The sequence below is a fragment of the Cervus elaphus genome, chromosome 5, assembly GCF_910594005.1.
Source record: "Cervus elaphus chromosome 5, mCerEla1.1, whole genome shotgun sequence".
Taxonomy (NCBI): domain Eukaryota; kingdom Metazoa; phylum Chordata; class Mammalia; order Artiodactyla; family Cervidae; genus Cervus; species Cervus elaphus.
In genome coordinates, this window is record NC_057819.1 from 3,870,793 (window position 1) to 3,888,918 (window position 18,126).

General features: G+C 63.6%; 2 protein-coding genes across 5 annotated transcripts in view; both read left to right on the plus strand.

The window, feature by feature from the left end:
- TBC1D10A (TBC1 domain family member 10A) overlaps nucleotides 1–7,716 on the plus strand; it is a 28,971-nt gene extending 21,255 nt beyond the window's left edge. Inside the window, exons 3-9 of one of the 2 annotated variants that reach the window (XM_043901361.1) lie at nucleotides 760–867; nucleotides 4,215–4,321; nucleotides 4,916–5,030; nucleotides 5,118–5,183; nucleotides 5,806–5,995; nucleotides 6,116–6,270; nucleotides 6,877–7,716. In XM_043901361.1, coding sequence (XP_043757296.1) covers nucleotides 760–867; nucleotides 4,215–4,321; nucleotides 4,916–5,030; nucleotides 5,118–5,183; nucleotides 5,806–5,995; nucleotides 6,116–6,270; nucleotides 6,877–7,347 — 1,212 coding nt within the window. In that variant the 3' untranslated portion in view covers nucleotides 7,348–7,716. Of the gene's footprint in view, nucleotides 1–759; nucleotides 868–4,214; nucleotides 4,322–4,915; nucleotides 5,031–5,117; nucleotides 5,184–5,805; nucleotides 6,271–6,876 lie in introns of both variants that reach the window. The other variant, XM_043901360.1, reaches the window with a different exon arrangement.
- A 2,256-nt stretch (nucleotides 7,717–9,972) lies between these two features.
- CASTOR1 (cytosolic arginine sensor for mTORC1 subunit 1) lies at nucleotides 9,973–14,560 on the plus strand. 3 transcript variants are annotated; one of them, XM_043901364.1, is made up of 9 exons: nucleotides 9,973–10,238; nucleotides 10,808–10,878; nucleotides 12,096–12,283; nucleotides 12,392–12,524; nucleotides 12,791–12,917; nucleotides 13,368–13,481; nucleotides 13,650–13,732; nucleotides 13,837–13,931; nucleotides 14,046–14,560. In XM_043901364.1, exons 1-9 carry the CDS (start codon nucleotides 10,126–10,128, stop codon nucleotides 14,112–14,114), a joined length of 993 nt encoding a protein of 330 aa, XP_043757299.1. In that variant the 5' UTR covers nucleotides 9,973–10,125; the 3' UTR covers nucleotides 14,115–14,560. The 3 variants fall into 3 exon arrangements, with proteins under 3 accessions (XP_043757299.1, XP_043757300.1, XP_043757301.1); XM_043901365.1 differs by having other exon boundaries at nucleotides 9,975–10,238; nucleotides 12,794–12,917; XM_043901366.1 differs by lacking the exon at nucleotides 9,973–10,238 and adding an exon at nucleotides 10,340–10,619.
- The last annotated feature ends 3,566 nt before the right edge of the window (nucleotides 14,561–18,126 follow it).

The following is an 18,126-nucleotide window of genomic DNA, read 5'->3' on the forward strand; positions in this document are numbered from 1 at the left end:
CAGTGGAAGACTTTTTTCTGTTGAAGAGTACAAGCGTATGCATTGAGCACTAGCTCTGGGTCGTGAGCTCCCCAGGCACTTCCTCCCCTCTCCCAGCCCGTGATGGGGAAGGCCGGCGCCGGTTTAGCCTGGGATCAGGACTCATACCCAGACCAGCTGTCTCCACCCCGGTCTGGAAATTGTGCGAGCTCGGGGTCAAGGAGAGCAGAAGAGGGGGATTCTTGACCAAACAAAGGGGAAGCCATTCTGATTGGCTCCCGTCTTCTTCCTGAATTCTGCTGAGATCTTTCCTCTCTAGGCTGGATGTGTCCTGCCACACGGCTGCTTAAACACTCCCATGAAAGCACCCAGGACACGTCTCTGGGCACATTCTGAGTCATCTTGTGAGCTGCGTTCCCTGCGGCTGAGCCATGTTCCACATCGTGCAGATCCCTTCCTGGTGACATCCCAGGGGCTTCTCTAACTTGTCTGGTTCCATTTGGATTCAGAAAATGGAGATGGGGATTCATAGTCCCTTGTGGATGTCAAGAATCCCTGCGTTGTCACTGGACCAGGGAACATGGGGCCGCTGCCATCACCTGGTGGCAGCCGACCCAGTGCAGCGTTGGAGCAACAGGGGTGAAGTCCTCTTTTCCCCCTGTTCCGCTCTTGCCCCCGTGCTCACTGAAGGACTGATGAGCACCAGCCTCTTGGGGGCTGGGGCGGGGGCAGCGGGCAGCCTGGCTGGATGCACAGGCACGGCCTCCCTTTGACTTCCAGATCCGACTGCGGTGCCAGAAGGGCATCCCACCTTCTCTGCGGGGCCGTGCTTGGCAGTACCTGTCAGGAGGCAAGGTGAAGCTGCAGCAGAACCCTGGAAAGTTCGACGTGAGTTGCCCTTCCCTCCCCTGCCCTCCCTTCCTCGTCTCTGGACATCTTCTGGGGGCGGTGATCCTCTGTGCCTAGGGGACCTCTCTCCTCCAGAGCCAACTGTCAGGCCTGGTCAGTCTGTGACTCCGGGGGCTCCGCTCATCTGAGGCGCCAGCTCTGAGCGGGCCTCAGTGGGGTGGACAAATTGGCAGCCCCCAGTTCCAGCTGTTTCTCTTGACAGCCGCCCAGGTTTGCTCTCTTGGACTTGGTGGGCTACCTCTCAGCTCTTGGTTATTTGGAGGGACACTCAGAGCACTTCCCTGACCACCTGGGGCCTGAGCTCTGGGCCTTTGGGGGCTTCCCAGCAGGGTCACAGGACCCTAACACCTTTTGACTTCCCATTCTCTACTCTTTCTCCTGCCTCATCCAAGCCAGCTAGACATGGTTCACCCATGTTGCTTATGGGCTTGTCTGTTCCGGGGGTGGCAGAGCCAAACCAGTGTCCTTAGAGTTTAGAAGCCAGTCAGGGGTCAGACGGGGTACCCTCTGACAGCCATGCCTTCCCCTCCCGCTGCTCCTCACCCCAGATTGCCAAGGTGAAGAACACCCCTCCATTCATGAGGCTTCTTGGGGCACCCCTGGCCCGGGCTGCTCATCCAGCCTGCTCCTCTAGGGAACTCGGGGAGTCAGTTGGCTTTCCCAGGGTTGCCCCAGCTCACTGGCCAGACTTGGCCCCAGGCCTCCGGGTACCTCCCAGGCTCTTGGGACTGATGACAGGCAGTGAGAGGGCTGTCAGTCAGCAGCTCCCTGTTGACAAAAGTCATGCTTCAGTGAACAGCCCTCTCCCGCCAAACCTGTTCCTGGAGTTGCTGCTGCAGACCAGGAGGCGGGGAGAGTGGCCCAGGGACGGGGGTTGGTGGAGTGTCTGGCTGAGGGCAGGCCTGAATCAGGGATCCGGCTGTCCCACAGAGCACCAACATCATGCCCACTCAGGCAGCCTCTTGGCTCCGGTCTTCCTCCCTGTGGCTACATCACTTCCATGTCAGGGGGCTGCCTTCTGGCAGAGTGGGAGGCTCAGGGGTGGGGTGGGAGAGTCTCCAAGGCCCTAGGTTACCTTTGGCTGCCAGAGCACAGACTCAGAGCCGAGGGAGCGCGGGGGCTGGTCAGCCTCCTGGTTCCACACTTAGCAGACATGAGCACATCTGAGGAGCCGCGGAGTGCAGAGCTGTCTATGCTGTGTGTGTCTGGGGAGTGGTACGTCCCAAGAGGGTCGGCCACCTCTGTGGGGTCTGAAGGTTGCTTATGGGAGGAGGTAGACTGGCCCAGAAAGCCCTTCATGATGTTTTGAAGCTTAGTGGCAGGGCCCCGGCGCAGTCCTGGGGGCCAGAACAGTGGTTTGTGAGCACAGCAGGAGGGACTCTGCGTGTCTGTGGGGTGGAAGAAGTGGACGGGGAGAGAAGCTGCCTCCGGCTGCCGGGGCACAAGAGCCCAGAGGCAGGGGTGCCGTGGGGGGCTGTGGGGCAGCGATCCTGCCCCCGGAGGCCCGCGTGGACCCCAGCCTCTGCTGTCAGCACAGGCTCCACACCCCGGCAGCGTCTCCTCCTCTGCGCTGGCCACTTCTTCCTCCTTCCTCAGGCAGGACAGGACCTTCTAGTCTTTTTCTTCCCTGGTTTTCTTCTCCGGCAGGCTCCATGGGGGGCTGCGGTAGTTGCATTGCCCCCAGCGGCCCCTACCTGCCTTGGACTCTCGGCACCCTTTCTCCCTGCAGGCCCTTCAGCTGCACCTTTCCCTTTCTGAAGGGTGGTGACCCTCTGTGGCTGAGTGCCGTGAGCTGCTGAGGAACCCAGTGAGCATGTTCTAGGAGCCTTGGGTTCCCAGGTCTGCACCTCAGTGGAACCTTCAGGAGAACTTGTGGGACCCTCCTTTCCTTCCTGACAAAAGCAGACCTGCACTGTACTCAAGACCGTGTCTAGGATCAGGACAGCATCCTGACCTGCAGGGTGCCTAGGATACTAGCGGCCCCCATCGAGGGGGGTTGCACACACACAGGTTGCGTGTGTGTGTCTTTAGATGGGCACCTGCTCCAGGGCCCGCTGTCCAGACCCCGGGCCCCTCCCTCACCCTCCAGCCTCCAACACTCCATCAGTTTTTTGTCTCAGTGTTCACCCTCTTGTGTCAAGTTAGCCGACACCCTAGGGTCCTCATTTCAATCCTGGGACACCCCCACTGAGGGGGCACAGAGGGAAAGGGACTTGTATGAAGTCACCTGCCGGGCAGGGGCCTGCGCCTACACCCACTGATGTGTTTGCTGAGGACCCAGCCTTCCTCCTGGGGCCCTCCTTGCACTGCCCAACACGTAGACAGCGAGGGCTCTGTCTGCTTCCCCACTCAGCCCTCCAGGCATCCTTTCCACTGAGTTGTTTCTTTCTTTTTTGAAAGCTGAGGTATGAACTTACATAAAGTAAAGTGCACAGATCTTAAGCACACAGTTCAGAGAGTCTGGACAAACAATACATACCCGTGTAACCAACAAGCAAGTAAGATAGAGGACATTTCAAGTGACGAGAAAGGATCTTTCTTTGTGTAGTAGCTTTGTTTACATAAATGGAACTCATGCAGAAGTGTTCACGGAAGTTCAAAGAAAAGAGTAAAAATCTGCTGAAACTCCAGCACCCAGAGATGGCTCTGAGGCTGCCGGTTTGACAGACGTCGTGGCATTACTCAGTGCAGCACACACACGCACACACACACGCCCACGCCCACTTCCTGACTAGGTGGCACTGCTTGTACATGGAGGTGGGTAGCACAGGAGTCGGGCTGACGGCTCTGAGTCAGCCTGGCTTCCAGACCCAGCTGCACCATTTTTCTAGCCACAAGGCATCAGGCAAGTGGCTTGTCTTTGACCCTCAGTTCCTCACCTGTGAACAGTGTAATGATAGGACCTGTCTTTGGGGGGCTGAGGCGAACAGTCGGCGAGGCCCACATGTGCCATCTCAAGTGGTGCTCAGGGTGGTGCTCCCAGGTAGGAGTCATTGCTTCCAAGTTGCCTTCCATCTTCAGGGGGTAACAAGGTGTTTGAGTCCTGAATGAAGTGCCTGGAGATTATCTCAAGCCACAGCTATGTCAGGCACTCTTACCCACGTGGGTCTTCCTCCTGAAGCCTAGGTAGCCCCTCAGGGTTTCCAGGACTCTGCTCCGCTCATCTCTGCCCCGCCCAAGCTTCCTGACTTGTCCTCGGGGAGGCCCAGTCAGGATGGGATTGGGTGGACATTGTCCCTGTTGATGGGCCTCCTCCACAACCTGGGACAGTGATATCCTCCCAGCCATCCCTAACTCCTAAGAGACGCTCTTGACCTTGCTTCCAGGAGCTGGACATGTCCCCTGGGGACCCCAAGTGGCTGGATGTGATTGAGCGTGACCTGCACCGACAGTTCCCTTTCCACGAGATGTTTGTGTCCCGGGGGGGCCACGGGTGAGCAGGCTGGGCCTTGTGGGCTGTCCCTTTCCCTCAGAGAGAGGAGGTAAAATAAATTTGGGGGCATGTTGGGGGTCCCAGAAGCTGGAGGGTCCTGACTACTCTGTTAGTTCCCTCTTTGGTTTGAGTCTGATGGGTCCTCTTAGTTCTGGGGCAGCTTCATCCTGTACTTCCCAGAGTGCTAGGCTTGCCTGGCCTGGCCTTCCTCTCGAAACAGGAAGATGCACAGATTGAGTGGGCAGAAAGAGGCTGGAGAGAGCTGGGTGGGCACAAGGCGTGCAGGAGAGGAGAGGCGTGGCGGCCGGGCCGGGACCGAGGCAGTCCTGGGACGGGGCTGGCCTGTCTGGGGGCCACAGCTGCCAAGCCGGGGGCCACGCGCCCTGCCCCGGCCCTGCTCCCCACTTTCTCTTTGAGCCTCCGCCCTCACCTGTCAAAGGAGGGTGCAGGGGCTACAGTGGGAGACTGACCCTGCGTGACCACAGTCTGCAGGGAAATGCAGCCTCTGAGTCAGGTCTGGCCCAGTGGGGCGCAGGTAAGGCCTGTGGGTGGCGAGTCCCATCCGTCAGCCCTTCCCCACTCGCCTCTCTGCAGCCAGCAGGACCTGTTCCGGGTGCTGAAGGCCTACACGCTGTACCGACCCGAGGAGGGCTACTGCCAGGCCCAGGCGCCCATCGCTGCCGTGCTGCTCATGCACATGCCTGCCGAGGTACCCCCAGGCCGCGGGCGGGCAGGCGGGTGGGCGGGCGGGCGAGGAACACCCAGCAGCCAGGCATCACGTCTCTCTTGCCCACAGCAAGCCTTCTGGTGCCTGGTGCAGATCTGTGAGAAGTACCTGCCTGGCTACTACAGTGAGAAGCTGGTGAGTGCTTGCAGCATGGCCCTGGCCTGAGACCCGCCCCCAGACCTGACACCTTTGTGGCCTCTCCAGGCCTCAACTCAGCCATCCCATTGCCTGTGGAAGTCCTTCTCGGCCTCCTGTTGCCTGAGGCTGGAGTCCGCAAGCTGCCAGGGTCAGGGCTCCTGGGCTCCGGCCTCCCACTTCCACCCTCTCTCCACCTCTGCCTCCCTGTTCCTCCAGGGCACCACAGTCCTCCTGCCTTGGCCTTCGAATAGGCTTAATCCTCCGCCCCTTCTTTCCTCTGATAACCTTTCTTTCCCCTCAGCTTTCAGCCCATCGGAGCGATCCCTGACCTGACGGGGGCCTCCGGCACACGCCCCCCAGGGTCTTGTTCCTGCCCTGCCCTGGGCACCTTAGCCCCCTCCCTCCCTCCACTCCCTCGGCTCCCGATGCTCCTGTGGTTCGTGTCTGTCTGTCTCTCTGCACAACACGCTTGGCGGGGGGACCAGCTGTGTCTGGTCTGCTTGTCATCACCCCCAGCACCCAGCAGGAGCTTGGCACCCTGCAGCCTGAGCCGCCTGAGGAGCCAGGGGTGGCTGCCGCGGGCCCTCGGTCACGGCCCAGTGGTTCCCTGTCCCCCCAGGAGGCCATCCAGCTGGACGGGGAGATTCTTTTCTCGCTGCTGCAGAAGGTGTCTCCTGTGGCCCACAAGCACCTCAGCCAGCAGAAGATCGACCCGCTGCTCTACATGACCGAGTGGTTCATGTGCGCCTTCTCGCGTACCTTGCCCTGGAGCTCCGTGCTGCGCGTCTGGGACATGTTCTTCTGCGAAGGTACCGGGTGGGCCCGGGACAGCAGCCCTGCCGCCAGCCCAGCTCATGGGGGCCTCTGTTTGCAAAGAGGCTCCCCAGAGCAGCCCCCACCGCCGGCACTCACCGCCCGCTCCCTGACAGGAGTCAAGATCATCTTCCGGGTGGGCCTGGTGCTGCTGAAGCACGCGCTGGGCTCCCCCGAGAAGGTCAAAGGCTGCCAAGGCCAGTACGAGACCATTGAGCGACTGCGGAGCCTCAGCCCCAAGGTCATGCAGGAGGCCTTCCTGGTGCAGGAGGTATGGCCACCCCTGCCCCTCACCCCGGAGATGGGGGGACTGATGGTCACCCTTGCCCCTCACCCCCAGAGGGAAGGGGGACTGACAGCCACCCCTGCCCCTCCTCCTGCGGAGCCTCAGCCCCAAGGTCACGCAGGAGGCCTTCCTGGTGCAGGAGGTATGGCCACCCCTACCCCCTCACCCCCGGAGGGAGGGCGAGCCTGAGGGCCCTGGTGGGGGCCTGCGGCCTTGTGCTTAGCAGCCCAGGACAGTGTGGACAGACCTCGTCCTTCTGTCTGAATGAGGAGAGGGGGCACAGAGAGGCCCAGATCCACCTAGAGGGAATGAGAGTAGGTGCGGCCCACCCCCCATCACAGCCTTGGCTTTATTTTCCTGTTTTTCTCTTTTGTGGATCTTTGTCTCTGGGGGTCTGTAGTGAGGTGATACACAGGTAGGCGGGAGGACTCATGGCTTTCTTCTCTGAGACGGGGGGCCTCAAGGGCCTCCTCACCTGGCACTCACTCTGGGGCTTGTGACCACCATCCTGTGGTCAGCCCGCCTGACCTGGGCCGGGAGGCGGAAGGGGATGGCTCTTCCTGACGGCCCCCGCCTGTCGCCGCCCCACAGGTGGTGGAGCTGCCCGTGACGGAGCGCCAGATCGAGCGCGAGCACCTAATCCAGCTGCGGCGCTGGCAGGAGACGCGGGGGGAGCTGCAGTGCCCGTCCCCGCCCAGGCTGCACGGCGCCAAGGCCATCCTGGAGGCAGAGCCGGGCCCGCGGCCCAGCCTGCAGCCCTCACCGTCCATCCGCCTGCCCCCAGACGCCCCCCTCTCTGGTTCCAAAGGCAAGTCCAAGACATCCAAGCAGGTGCAGAAGGAGCCACGGAAGCCGGGGAAGGAGAGTGGGCAGCAGGACCGGCCCCCTGCCCCAAGTCAAGCCAAAGCAGTGGCCGCCGCGGGAGATGCATCTCCTCCACAGGATGTGCCCCCGAAGGACCTGGCCCCCCAGGACCCCCAGGGCTCGGCTCCCCAGGACTCAGCCCACCACCGCTCCCAGGAGAGCCTGACATCCCAGGAGAGTGAGGACACCTACTTGTAACCCTGGCAGCTCAGGCCCCTGAGCTGGGGTCTCCACACACCACACGGTTCACCGACTGACTTACACTCCAGGGCCCGCCCGCCCCCCGAGGGCCTGCTGCCTGGCCCCGGGTGGCAGGGAGTCTGGCTGGCCCAGCACAGATTCTGCTTGAGTCTCCTTATTTATTTTCTCCAGAGCGGAGCTCGGCCGGCCCAGCTGGGGCAGGCAGAAGTGCGGGCCAACGGGTGGGGCCTCACTCAGCCCCTCCTGGGGAGCATCCCCCCAGGGCTAGGGCATGGATGTGAGGTGGGGCGGGGGGGGGGGGGGGGAGGTTCTTTGTGTAAAATAGAAACATGGTTTTGTACAGAAATAAACAGGCTTGTGTAGAGAGCTGGTGTGCAGCTTGGGACTGGGAAGGGGGTGCCACCCCTAGGGCTCAGCATCTCCTCCACACCCTACAGAGGCCCCCATCCCAGCCCCCGTTTCCCCTACTTCATCCCCCTTGCCCCACGGCCACCGCCTGCCATGGGTGAGGGTCACCAGGGCCCAGGCAGAGCAGGGCCTGCTCCCCAAGCCTTGACCCTGCACGTCACAGGGGGAGGGGCTCCGCAAGTCCTTCCACAGTCCTCCAGGGGCTGGCCTGGGTGCCACTTCGGACCCCAGTAAGGTACTCGTTCTGGGCCGGGTGCTGGTGCCAAGGGTGGGTGATTATGAAGAACTGCCCTCCCATGCTCAGCCCAGGCCTCCATCCAAGTTAGAGGGGCACAGGGCGGAGTCTGACTCTGTGATATGAGGCGCCCACTGGCCGCTTACCGAGCTGAGCACGTGCCAGGCTGGGCTGGCTGTCTGACGACTGGGTGGGCTTCATCCCTATCCCCATTTTACAGAGGAGGAAGCAGAGGAGCTGAGTGGGAGAGGTGAAGCCGATCCAGATTGGGGCCCAGAGCCCCTCGCTGCCTCTCCCAACTAGGGTGACCTGACTCCGCATTGAGGACCCAGGCAGGCAGTGTGGTGACCAGCAAGGGTGAAAACAGGGTGTCCCGGGAGAGGCCCCCCTTCTGCTGAGGAAGCAGCTTTTCCAGTCAAACAATAGTGGCTGTTCCTGGCAGGCCACCAGGCTGGGCCAGGCCGGGGTGGGGGCGCGGGGGGAGAGGGAGGGAGGAGCAGAGCCTCCCTGGGAGCGTTTAGGCATCGAAGGGCTGCAGCCTTGGCCTGGGACGTCCTGTTCTGGTAGAACGCAGAACCGGGGATACTGAGGCTGAGGAGGTCAAGGGTCACATGAACCTTTCAGGGCAAACCACCTACTTCTCACCTCCCGCCACTCCCCCCGTGGCTTCCTATGCCACCTGCCCCTGAGACGAGGGCTAGGCCTCAGAGGACACTGCCCTCCCCCAGCCCTCCAAGGGCCTGGCCAGGATGCGGTGGCTGCAGTGTTCCGTGGGGACCCACCGAGCCGGAGGGTCTAGGGAGGGCAGGTGCCGCCCCACTTCCATCCGCCTACCATAAAGACTGCTGAGCGGGCGGGAGGCCTGCTCAGACCTGCTGGGTCCATCAAACCCGAGTCCTGCTCTAACCTGTTTGGTTCAGAGCCTTGGCGGTGGGGCCTGAGGACCAGGCAAGGGCCCCTGGAGCACGTTCTGTCCTGCTGTGGAGCCAGCCTCCCTGGCCCATGCCTGTGCGTGCCGGGGTCTTTGCAGGCCTGAGGATGCCTGAGCGGAGCCCAGCCCTGCTGTGGAAACGAGCCCACGTTGGCACTCACCAGCCTCAGATCTGGGGCGTCTGCCAGCGCTGGGGGCCTCCTCAGGCATGAAGCATGAAGTTTAGATGTGCTCAGGCCACGTCGGTCCTGCTCATGACTGCAGCCTTATGTCTCGGTGGAGAACTGAGGACCCAGTGAGCCCCAGGTGCATGGCCCTGTTCCCCCAAAGGCTGAGCTTTGGGCATTTCTGGCCCAAACAACTGTTCAGCCTGGTGGCCTTCAGCTCCCTCCCCACCACATGCTGCTCACAGAATGGCTGGGGCCCTCCCTTCTGCTCTGGAAGCTGCGTGAGAAACATGGGGCCACTGAGTCCAGGTCAAGCTTCACCTTGTCAGTCCACTCACAGGGCTCACGAAGCAGGGAGGGTGTGTGTCAATACTAGTCCCGGGCAGCCCTCGCTGGGGGACTTTTGTCCCCACCACCCTGCCGGCTCTGGTGGCCCTGCCCCACGCTAAGCCACGAGAGGAAGGAGGGGCAAGGCACCAGGACGCTCTCAGGGCCGAGAACCGCACGGCTGCCTGGGCTGCGGCAGCGGACCCCGCCCCTCGCACGCTCCAGGAGTTTGGGGGCTGCGTTCTGTCCCAGGCGCGCCTCCAAGGCTCAGCGAAATTAATTCTAAGGCCCAAGGACAGATACGACTCCCAGTCTCCGCCGGCTCGGGACCCCAGCGCAGCGAGCGTCCTACGGAAAGCGCGGAGCCCCGAGAGGCGGAGAGGCGCGGCCGGGTCCCCCCCAGGAGGACTCGACGGGGGTGGGGTCAGCGGGCGATTCCCGAGCCCAAACCGGTGGGGCGGAGCCAGCAGGGGCGGGCAGGGCAGGCCGGACCGAGCAGAGTGAGGCTCCGGCGCTAGAAGGAGGCGTGGCCACCCCGGATTGGCCGCCCGGCCCGCACGGCGTGGCCTTCGGGGAGTTGGCGTAGCTGGCGGCGTGCACTCGGCCGCGCAGCGGCCCCTTTAAGCCCCCCGGCACCGCCCCCAGCGACCCGCCCCCAGCACTGCCTGGGTCCTGCGGGCAGCGGGGTCGGGTCCGCGCGGGCCGCGATGGAGCTGCACATCCTAGAGCACCGGGTGCGGGTGCTGAGCCTCGCCCGCCCAGGTCTCTGGCTCTACACCCACCCGCTCATCAAGCTGCTCTTCCTGCCCCGCCGAAGCCGGTGCGCGCCCGGGTCCGCGGCACAGATGGGGGTGGGCTGCACTGTCGCTCTGGGACGGGGTCGGGAGATTAGGGCCGTCGTGGGGCCAGCGGGAGCCGGCGGGGAGAGCCCTCCCTGCCTTCCTCCCTCCCCCGCCCCCGGCCGCCATCCGGCCTGGGCCTAACCTCCTCGGGACCGCCGCCTATCCGGCCCCGTGAGGCCCCCTCCCAGGGCCGGTTAAGGCGCAAACAGCCCGGGATGGTCAATGCTTAACCCTAGTGGTGTCAGGTGGGGGCATTCTTTCCTGGCGGCTCCGTGGAACTTTTTCCAGTTGCCTCCCGTCGGGTCAGAGGGGCTGGTCTAGAGGGCTCAAGGTTCGACGGCCCGGGTTTGTAGCCGCGGGTGAGCCTCTCCTCGTGTCCCGGCGTGGAGGTCGGGGAGGCGGAAAGCAGTTCGGAGTTCTGGAAGTGGGGCACACACCCCACCGTCCTGGGACGAAAACAGGCTTGAGGGGGCAGGGAGGCGCCCGGCCGGGTCTACCCGCCCCCTCCGCCCCACCCAGGCTGAAGATGCCCCCCGCCCCCAACCAGGTGCAAGTTCTTCAGCCTGACGGAGACCCCCGAGGATTACACGCTCATGGTGGACGAGGAGGGCTTCAAAGGTGGGGGCTGGGCTGGGGAGGGGGCGTAAGGGAGGAGACCGCGCTCGTCTCTTTGCGGGATTCTCACCGAATGCTAGGATCCATGGTCGCAAGAGCTGGGGGCCTGGAAGGCGGATGGATCTGGGTTCGAATCCATTCCCACTTTTCACTGGCTGTGTGCCCTTAAGCAAGTCACTTCCCCTCTCTGAGCTGTTTGTTTCCTCTTATGTAAAATGGAATAGTTATGGCTCTGATCTAATAGGGTCCCTCGAGGGCTTTATAAACGGGGCTGTGTGTGAAGGGCGGTTAGCAGCCCCTGGCCGGCCAGCAGGGCCTCAATTACAGTTCTGGGGCAAGAATCGGTTTACTGTGACTGTTTCCCCACCCCACCCCACCCCTGCCGTTATCCCCCCCGACTGACTTCCCTCATCTCTGGTGTGTGTCACCCCCTCCCCAACTGGTCTGGCGGCTCCAGGAGTCTGAGAGTGTTGGGGAAGGAATGCAGGAGGAGCAGGCAGCCAGCCAGGGCAGGGTCCTGGCGGGCCTCCTAGCTGTGCTTGGGCAATTAGCAGCCACCCTGGCCGTGGCCCCTGCTCCAGACTGGACTCCAGCCTGGTCTGTCCCTGATCCCTGGAGCGGACATCTACCTCCCTACTCCTGCCAGCCTGGCCCAGGCTGACAGGCTTGGAGTCTCAGGCCAGACCACTGGGGCTTCACTGGCAGGCATAGCTCTGCTTCAGGCCTTAGTTTCCCTATTTGTGCAGCAGGAAAGTTTGGATCTGCTCAGGAAAGGGCATCCCCTAGCCAACTTGGTCTGCTGGCTCCCCCTGGTGGTGCCACACGGTATGAGGCCTCTGTTTGCCCAAGGAACACTCGTCTTGAGGTCCATACCGTCACCCCATTTTACAGAAGAGGAAACTGAGGCTCAGAGAAGTCAAATCATTTGCCCCAGGTCAACAGAAAGTAGATGGTGAGGCTGGGATTGGAACCCAGCTCTGTCTGAATTCGGAGCTTCGATCCTAACTGGGAAGTTTCAATCCCTGACAGGCCAACACCTGAAGCACCTCTCAGTCCTTGCAGACATGCAGGTCTCAGGAGCAGAACTTGGGGGAGGAAGACAGCTCCAGTCTCCAGACCTGACCTGACCTTGGTAGAGCTCCCCATAAGGCTCAGACAGGGAAACAGGGCAGGGGCCAGCCCTGTAGGCCCTGACCAGGCCTGTGCCCCCTGCCCCACAGAGCTGCCCCCATCCGAGTTCCTGCAAGTGGCCGAGGCCACCTGGCTGGTGCTGAACGTGCCATCCCCCAGTGGCGCGGCCGTGCAGGCTGCCGGGGTCACCAAGATCGCCCGGTCCGTAATCGCACCGCTGGCCGAGCACCACGTGTCGGTGCTGATGCTGTCCACCTACCAGACAGACTTCATCCTGGTGAGTTTCCCGCTGGTGCTGGCTGGGGGGTTGGGGGGAGGAGGCGTGCGGGCAGGGTGGGCCCCATGGGTGCTTGGGGACCCATGCGTTGTGCCTCTCCTGGCCCAGGTGCGGGAGCAGGACCTGTCCGTGGTGATCCACACGCTGGCCCGGGAGTTCGACATTTACCGAGAGGTGGGCGGGGAGCCAGTGCCGGTTGCCAGGGACGATTCCAGTAACGGCTTTCCCCGTGCTCAGCATGGTGAGACCCGCCCTCTGACACCCGGGCCTCGGCGGGGGCTCCCCTTCCCACCGGGGGCCCTTCCCTTGTGCAGGTTGGGCTGTGGGTTTGGGGAGACCAGCTGACATGCACCCCCCTCCTCACAAGAGGGGGCCGGGAGAACCCAGGTAGCTTCCTGCAGGTGCTGCGTGACCTCCTCCCAGCCCAGGCTGTCTCTCTCTGGCTGGCCACCAGGGGGCGCGCTCGCCCACAGTCGCCCCTTGACCTCCGCCACCAACCCTCCCCAGCAGGGCCCAGCCCCACGGTGCACCCCATCCAGAGCCCACAGAACCGATTCTGCGTCCTCACGCTGGACCCTGAGACTCTGCCAGCCATCGCCACCACCCTCATCGACGTCCTCTTCTATACGCATAGGTGGGCCCTCGTTGGCATTGGTCCTCACAACCTTGTTCCCAAGCTCCTTCCCACCACCTTCCGCCCACCCCTGGGTTCTGCAGTTCTGTGCCCTGTTCGGTGGCTGGGGTTCCCGGCCGCCTGCGACACCCCTGTGCCCAGCACTGAGGTCCAGGCAAGGTCCCGAAGCCACAGCTGGAGCCCCCTCCCCACCCTGGCGTGGGCAGGGCCCCCTGAGCTGTGCCCTGGTCAAGCCCTCTGGACCTGGGGTAAAATCCTCTTTGTCACACTCAGGGTTCGTCATCCTCTCCCATCCCCAGCCATACCAGCAGGTCAGGGCCCTCAGACGAGGGGTGAGGGCAGGGGGCCAGGAGGGTCTGCCCAGGGCCGCCTGTGCCAGCCCCTTCGCGGGCATGGAGCCTGGCTGGGAGGTGGAGCTGGCTGAGCACCTGAGGCTCCCCTCCTCCGCAGCCCCCCTAGGGAGGCAGCCTCTGGCGGTCCCGGATCCAGTTCCATCACCTTCTTTGCCTTCTCCCTCATCGAAGGCTACATCTCCATCGTCATGGATGCTGAGACGCAGAAAAAGTAAGTGACCCCTGACCCCAGGTGGCACACAGGCCCCCGGCCAGCCCCAGGGAGGGGGCAGCTAGAGCGTCCAACGCTGAGGTCAGCCGGCTGACCTCCTCCTGGGGCTCACAGCAGAGGCAAGGAGGGACCCGCATGCCCCCGCCCACCGCCCTCCTACCGCCCCAGGTTCCCCAGTGACCTGCTGCTGACCAGCTCCTCGGGCGAGCTGTGGAGGATGGTGCGCATTGGCGGACAGCCCCTGGGCTTCGGTGAGGGGCCGCGCCTTGTGTTGGGGGTGGCGGAAGGGCTGGCGCCTGGGGGGGTTGCGAGGGGGGGACCGGGGTGACCCACACAGCCCTTCCTCGACCCTCAGATGAGTGTGGGATCGTGGCCCAGATCGCCGGCCCCCTGGCTGCGGCCGACATCTCCGCCTACTACATCAGCACCTTCAACTTTGACCATGCCTTGGTGAGCCGGCTGGCTGGGGCGGGGCCCTGGGGAAGGGGGCGGGGCCCTGGGGGAAGGGGGCGGGGAGCGGGGGCGGGGCGGCCCTGAAGCCTCCCTGTGCCCGCCGGCCCGCAGGTGCCCGAGGACGGCATCAGCAGCGTCATCGAGGTCCTCCAGCGCCGGCAGGACGGCCTGGGCTCCTGAGGCTCCAGGGGCGGGGGGCAACAGCAGCCTCCGGGGTCTTCCCTTGCCCTCTGGCTTCCAGAGACTTCTCAAAGCTGTGTGCTCCAGCTCTGGGACGTTCCCAGAGGCCCCCTCCTTCCGCTCTGTGTATGTAAGCTGCGAGCAGACTCCGGCTCTCAACGTGGCTGCCGCGTGTCTGCCCAACGCAGGGGACGTGGTGCTCGGGGCTTCCTCCAGGAAGCCCTCAACTCATCACTGCCTGCGGGGCCTCGGGGTTTGCACATTCCCTGCCTGAGGCCTGAGCCTCCACCCTCTCCGCCACCCCCAGCTGGGTTGCCTGACCCAGCAAAGGAGTTCTGACTGTGCCTTCCCTTCCTGGGGCCTCCAAGAAAAGTATTTTTACACCTTTCTCTCTCTCTCTCTTTCCTTTTTAAGTCAACTTGTTAATAAAGAGCTTATAGTGAGCAGACCGGGCTGTGGTCCTTGGGGTTGTCCGAGCCTCAGCCACGGGGCTGCCCCCTGAGGTCCTGGACTCTACCCCCTTCTCTCACCCCATCCCGTGAAGCCGGCTCTGGGCCGGGCTTGCTTGAACCTCGCTCAGTGCTCACCTGAGAGCCGTCGCCCCCGTTCTCAAGACAAAGTGACTGGAGCTCTGGCAGGGGGAGTGACCCAAGCCAGGACCACGTGGTTCCCGCCCGGGCTGCCTGGCTCTGAGGCTCAGGCTCTCGCTTCATTCCTTTCTGGGTCCGAACAGCCCAGAAGGTTCAGAGCAGAGGCTCCCAGACCCTGCTGTCTGGGGTGGGGGGGTCCCACAACTCCCCCTGACCCCCCTGCCACCTTGGCTGTGGCTGGCCTACTGGTGGCTTTCTCTTAGACCACGCCTGAGTTCTGGCCATCCCTCTGTGGGAGTGATCACTCAGTTCTTGCCCCCAGGGCTTTCCCGGAGCAGTGCTGGGCTGGGCAGCCAGAGTGGGCCACTGAGAGTCCGCGCTGGGCTTGGGCTTGGCCCAACCATGCAGACGGAACAGGGGCCAGAGGCCCCCCGGAGCCTCCGCAGCCAGAGGCTCCACAAACCTGGGCCCCGGTTTCCTGTCGCCGTGGGGCCACCTTCCCGTTCCGCGGGCTGGGATTCCGCTGTGACCCGGTGGGGCCCTGCAGATGTGCTGGGGAGGTTATCGGGTGCCCTCAGCCCAGACCCGCCCGCGCACGGGAAGGGAAGAAGGGTGTGACTTCGGGGTACTCTGAGGTCGTGGTGGCTCCCCAGAAAAGCCAGAGCAGGGCCAGGCCTCTGGCAGCACGCCCGCCCTGCCCCTGGGAACCTGGGGGCTGCAGATCAGAGGAGCAGGGAGCACGGCCCAGCCCGGTGAGTGGTGGTCGGGGGCCCAGGCCAGCCTCTTCCTTCCTCCCCCTGGCCTCAGTTTCCCCAGTACCTGGAGACCCGGGAGGCAGCCCCCTCAGGATCTGATACACGCTGGGCCCTGGGGAGGGGGCATTTGTTTGTGGATTGTCTTTGGGGTGAGGGGAGTCTTGCTTCTCTCCCTGGAGGGCCCACTCTGGGCCTTGGCTGGAGGGATGTCCCGGGCTGAGATGGGGGCTTTAGAACCAGAATTCCTGGGGCTGCCTGACCTGCAGCTAGAGAGCTCCTGGCCGCCTGTCCAGCTCTGCGGGGGCGGGGGCCTTTCTGGGGGGGTCTGTCTATCTCTCTGTCCGTTTGTGAGTCACTGCCTTATTTGGGTGTTCCTGTCACCCCAGCTTTCCAAGTGGGTCCGGCCTCTCCCAGTCCTCCAAACTGGATTTTAACACAGCATCGGTTAGTTCTGGGGCCTGCCCTCGGGACTGGCCTGGGCAGGAGCCACAGGTGCCCTGCTGGGTCGGCCTGACTCAGGCCCAGGCCTCGAGGCCAGCACACCAGCCTGCATCTCCTCCCCACGCGTGTGTGTGAGTGGAGGGGGGTCGTTAGCTCTCGGGGCGTTAGGGCCCTTGGGGGTCACCGGGCTGGCTCTCGGCAGGTTACAGATGGGGAGACTGAGACCCACAGGGCTTGGGCAGCGCCTGCAGCACACAGTTGCCTGGAGACAGGGATGTGACTGTGGCCCTCTCACAGAGCTGATTCAGTGGGTGCCGTCAGACGGACGGGTCCAGGCCCGAGTCCCAGGCCAGTGGGGTGGGGCAGCGGTGGCTCATGGACCGACCTTCTTAGCCTCCCAGGCCCCAGAGAGTTCCAGGGAGAAGGAAGTCAGTTTGGTCATCCCAGGCTTGGGCTTGAGGTCATTCATAACTGAGGTTGGGGGCCCTCAGTGGCACACCCGGAGCCTCGGGGCGGCCGCTCCTGAGCGCGAGGTTGAGGCCCCAGACTGCAGGGCCTGACGCTTGTCCTCAAAGATCAGCCTGTGACCCGGGAGGGGGGCGGGCCCCGCGGGTAGCCCCTCAGCCCCATGTCCTTCATCTGCTGGGGGGTATGAGCCTGGGCGGGGGGCTCTGGGTGGTGGGGAAAGGAGGTGGGCACACCTCAGGGGGAAGAACCCAGGGCTCATTTCCACGCTTTCTGGTTTCCACGGTCATACAGAGGTGACCTCGTCAGCCTTCCTCCAAGCGTTTGAGCAGAAATTCAAGGTTTAATGTCCTCACCCGCCTCGGCCAGGCCGGGCCATGTGGTCCTGTGCTTGCAAAATTGCCGCAAAGAGGGTTTCTTTTCCTGCATAGAGGGGAGGATAAACCTACTCCCCCAGCATGGTCTACTGGTCCCACTGGGTGGGACGGGTCCAGGCTGGAGGCAGGAGGAACAGCCCAGTCTGCAGCAGGCCAGTCAGCCACCCAGGGAGGCCGTGGTCCCCCCTGCAGGTGGGGGAGGGGTGTGGCATGCTGCATTAATTCACATATTCACCACGCCCTCCCATCGGCCCCCTTTGCCAGGAGAAATGAAACGCAGAGCTGTGAAGGCCACACAGCTGGGCACGGCAGAAGCAGAATTTAAAAAGAAGGCCAATAGTGCCCATGGGGCCTGGGGAGGTCCCCGGGGCGGGGTGGGGGGGCGGGTGGGCAGGGACAGTGTAGCTGACCCCTGAGGGACCCAGGTGATTTTGCAAGCTCCCTCGCAATCCCGGCTGTCTGCGTCGCTGGCTGGGCGTCTGCCGCCGGTGCGTGGGCAGGCACGCGCGGCCTGGCCCTGGCTCCTCCCTGACCCCGGGCTGGGTGTTGGGCAACAGCTGCGGTTTGTGTCTCCCTTTCCCAGGCGGGCCCTGGTGCTGGGGTTCCTGAATCCAGGGGTGTCTCAAAGGGGGGTGCCCAGAGCTCCCTTCCCCGAGGGGAGGGGGTCGGTCACGGTGCTGCATGGAGGGGAGGTGTGCACTTGTGGTGTGCAGGCCTTGTTTGTGCAAAACAAACGAGTCTGTTTTGGCCACAGTATGTATGTGTGTCTGCCTGCCTGCACGTGCTTCTGAGTGTCCATGTGTCTGTGTACTTGTGCTCCCGTGTCGGAGGTCTGGGTGTCCACGGCTGTACGTGCACCCAGCTACTCATAACCCTCAGCCGTGTGCCTGGCTCTGTCCCAGCACGTGTCCCGTGTATGCGTGGCTGGCGTGTGCATCTGCTCCGTTGTGTGCGTGTGAGCGTTTGCGGCACGTGTTTCTGCGTGTGTTTTCACCTGTGGCTGGGCCCGTTTTCCTGTGTCCGTGTGTGCACGCACACGTCTGCATGCTTTGTCTTCACGTCCACCCTGCCCCTCGTGTACCCTCATGTGCACCTTCCTTCCTGGACTCACACCACCCGGGGCCCCTCTGCCTCTCCCCGAGGCCGGAAGGCCCAGCCCCCTGCAGTCCCCAGGGGAGCGGTGCGCTGTGCTGCCCTCCCCACCCCTGCCCTCTGCCTGGCCCCCGCCCGCCTCCGCCCTCAGCCTCTCCGACCCCCTCCTCCCCCTCTGCCCACATTTCCGTCCCTCCTCGTCTGCCTGCAGCCCCAAGGGAGCCTGGCTCTGCTTTCTGGGCCCTCGTGTGTGCGCCCCTCAGCCTGAGCTCTCTACAGGGACCCAGCCCCG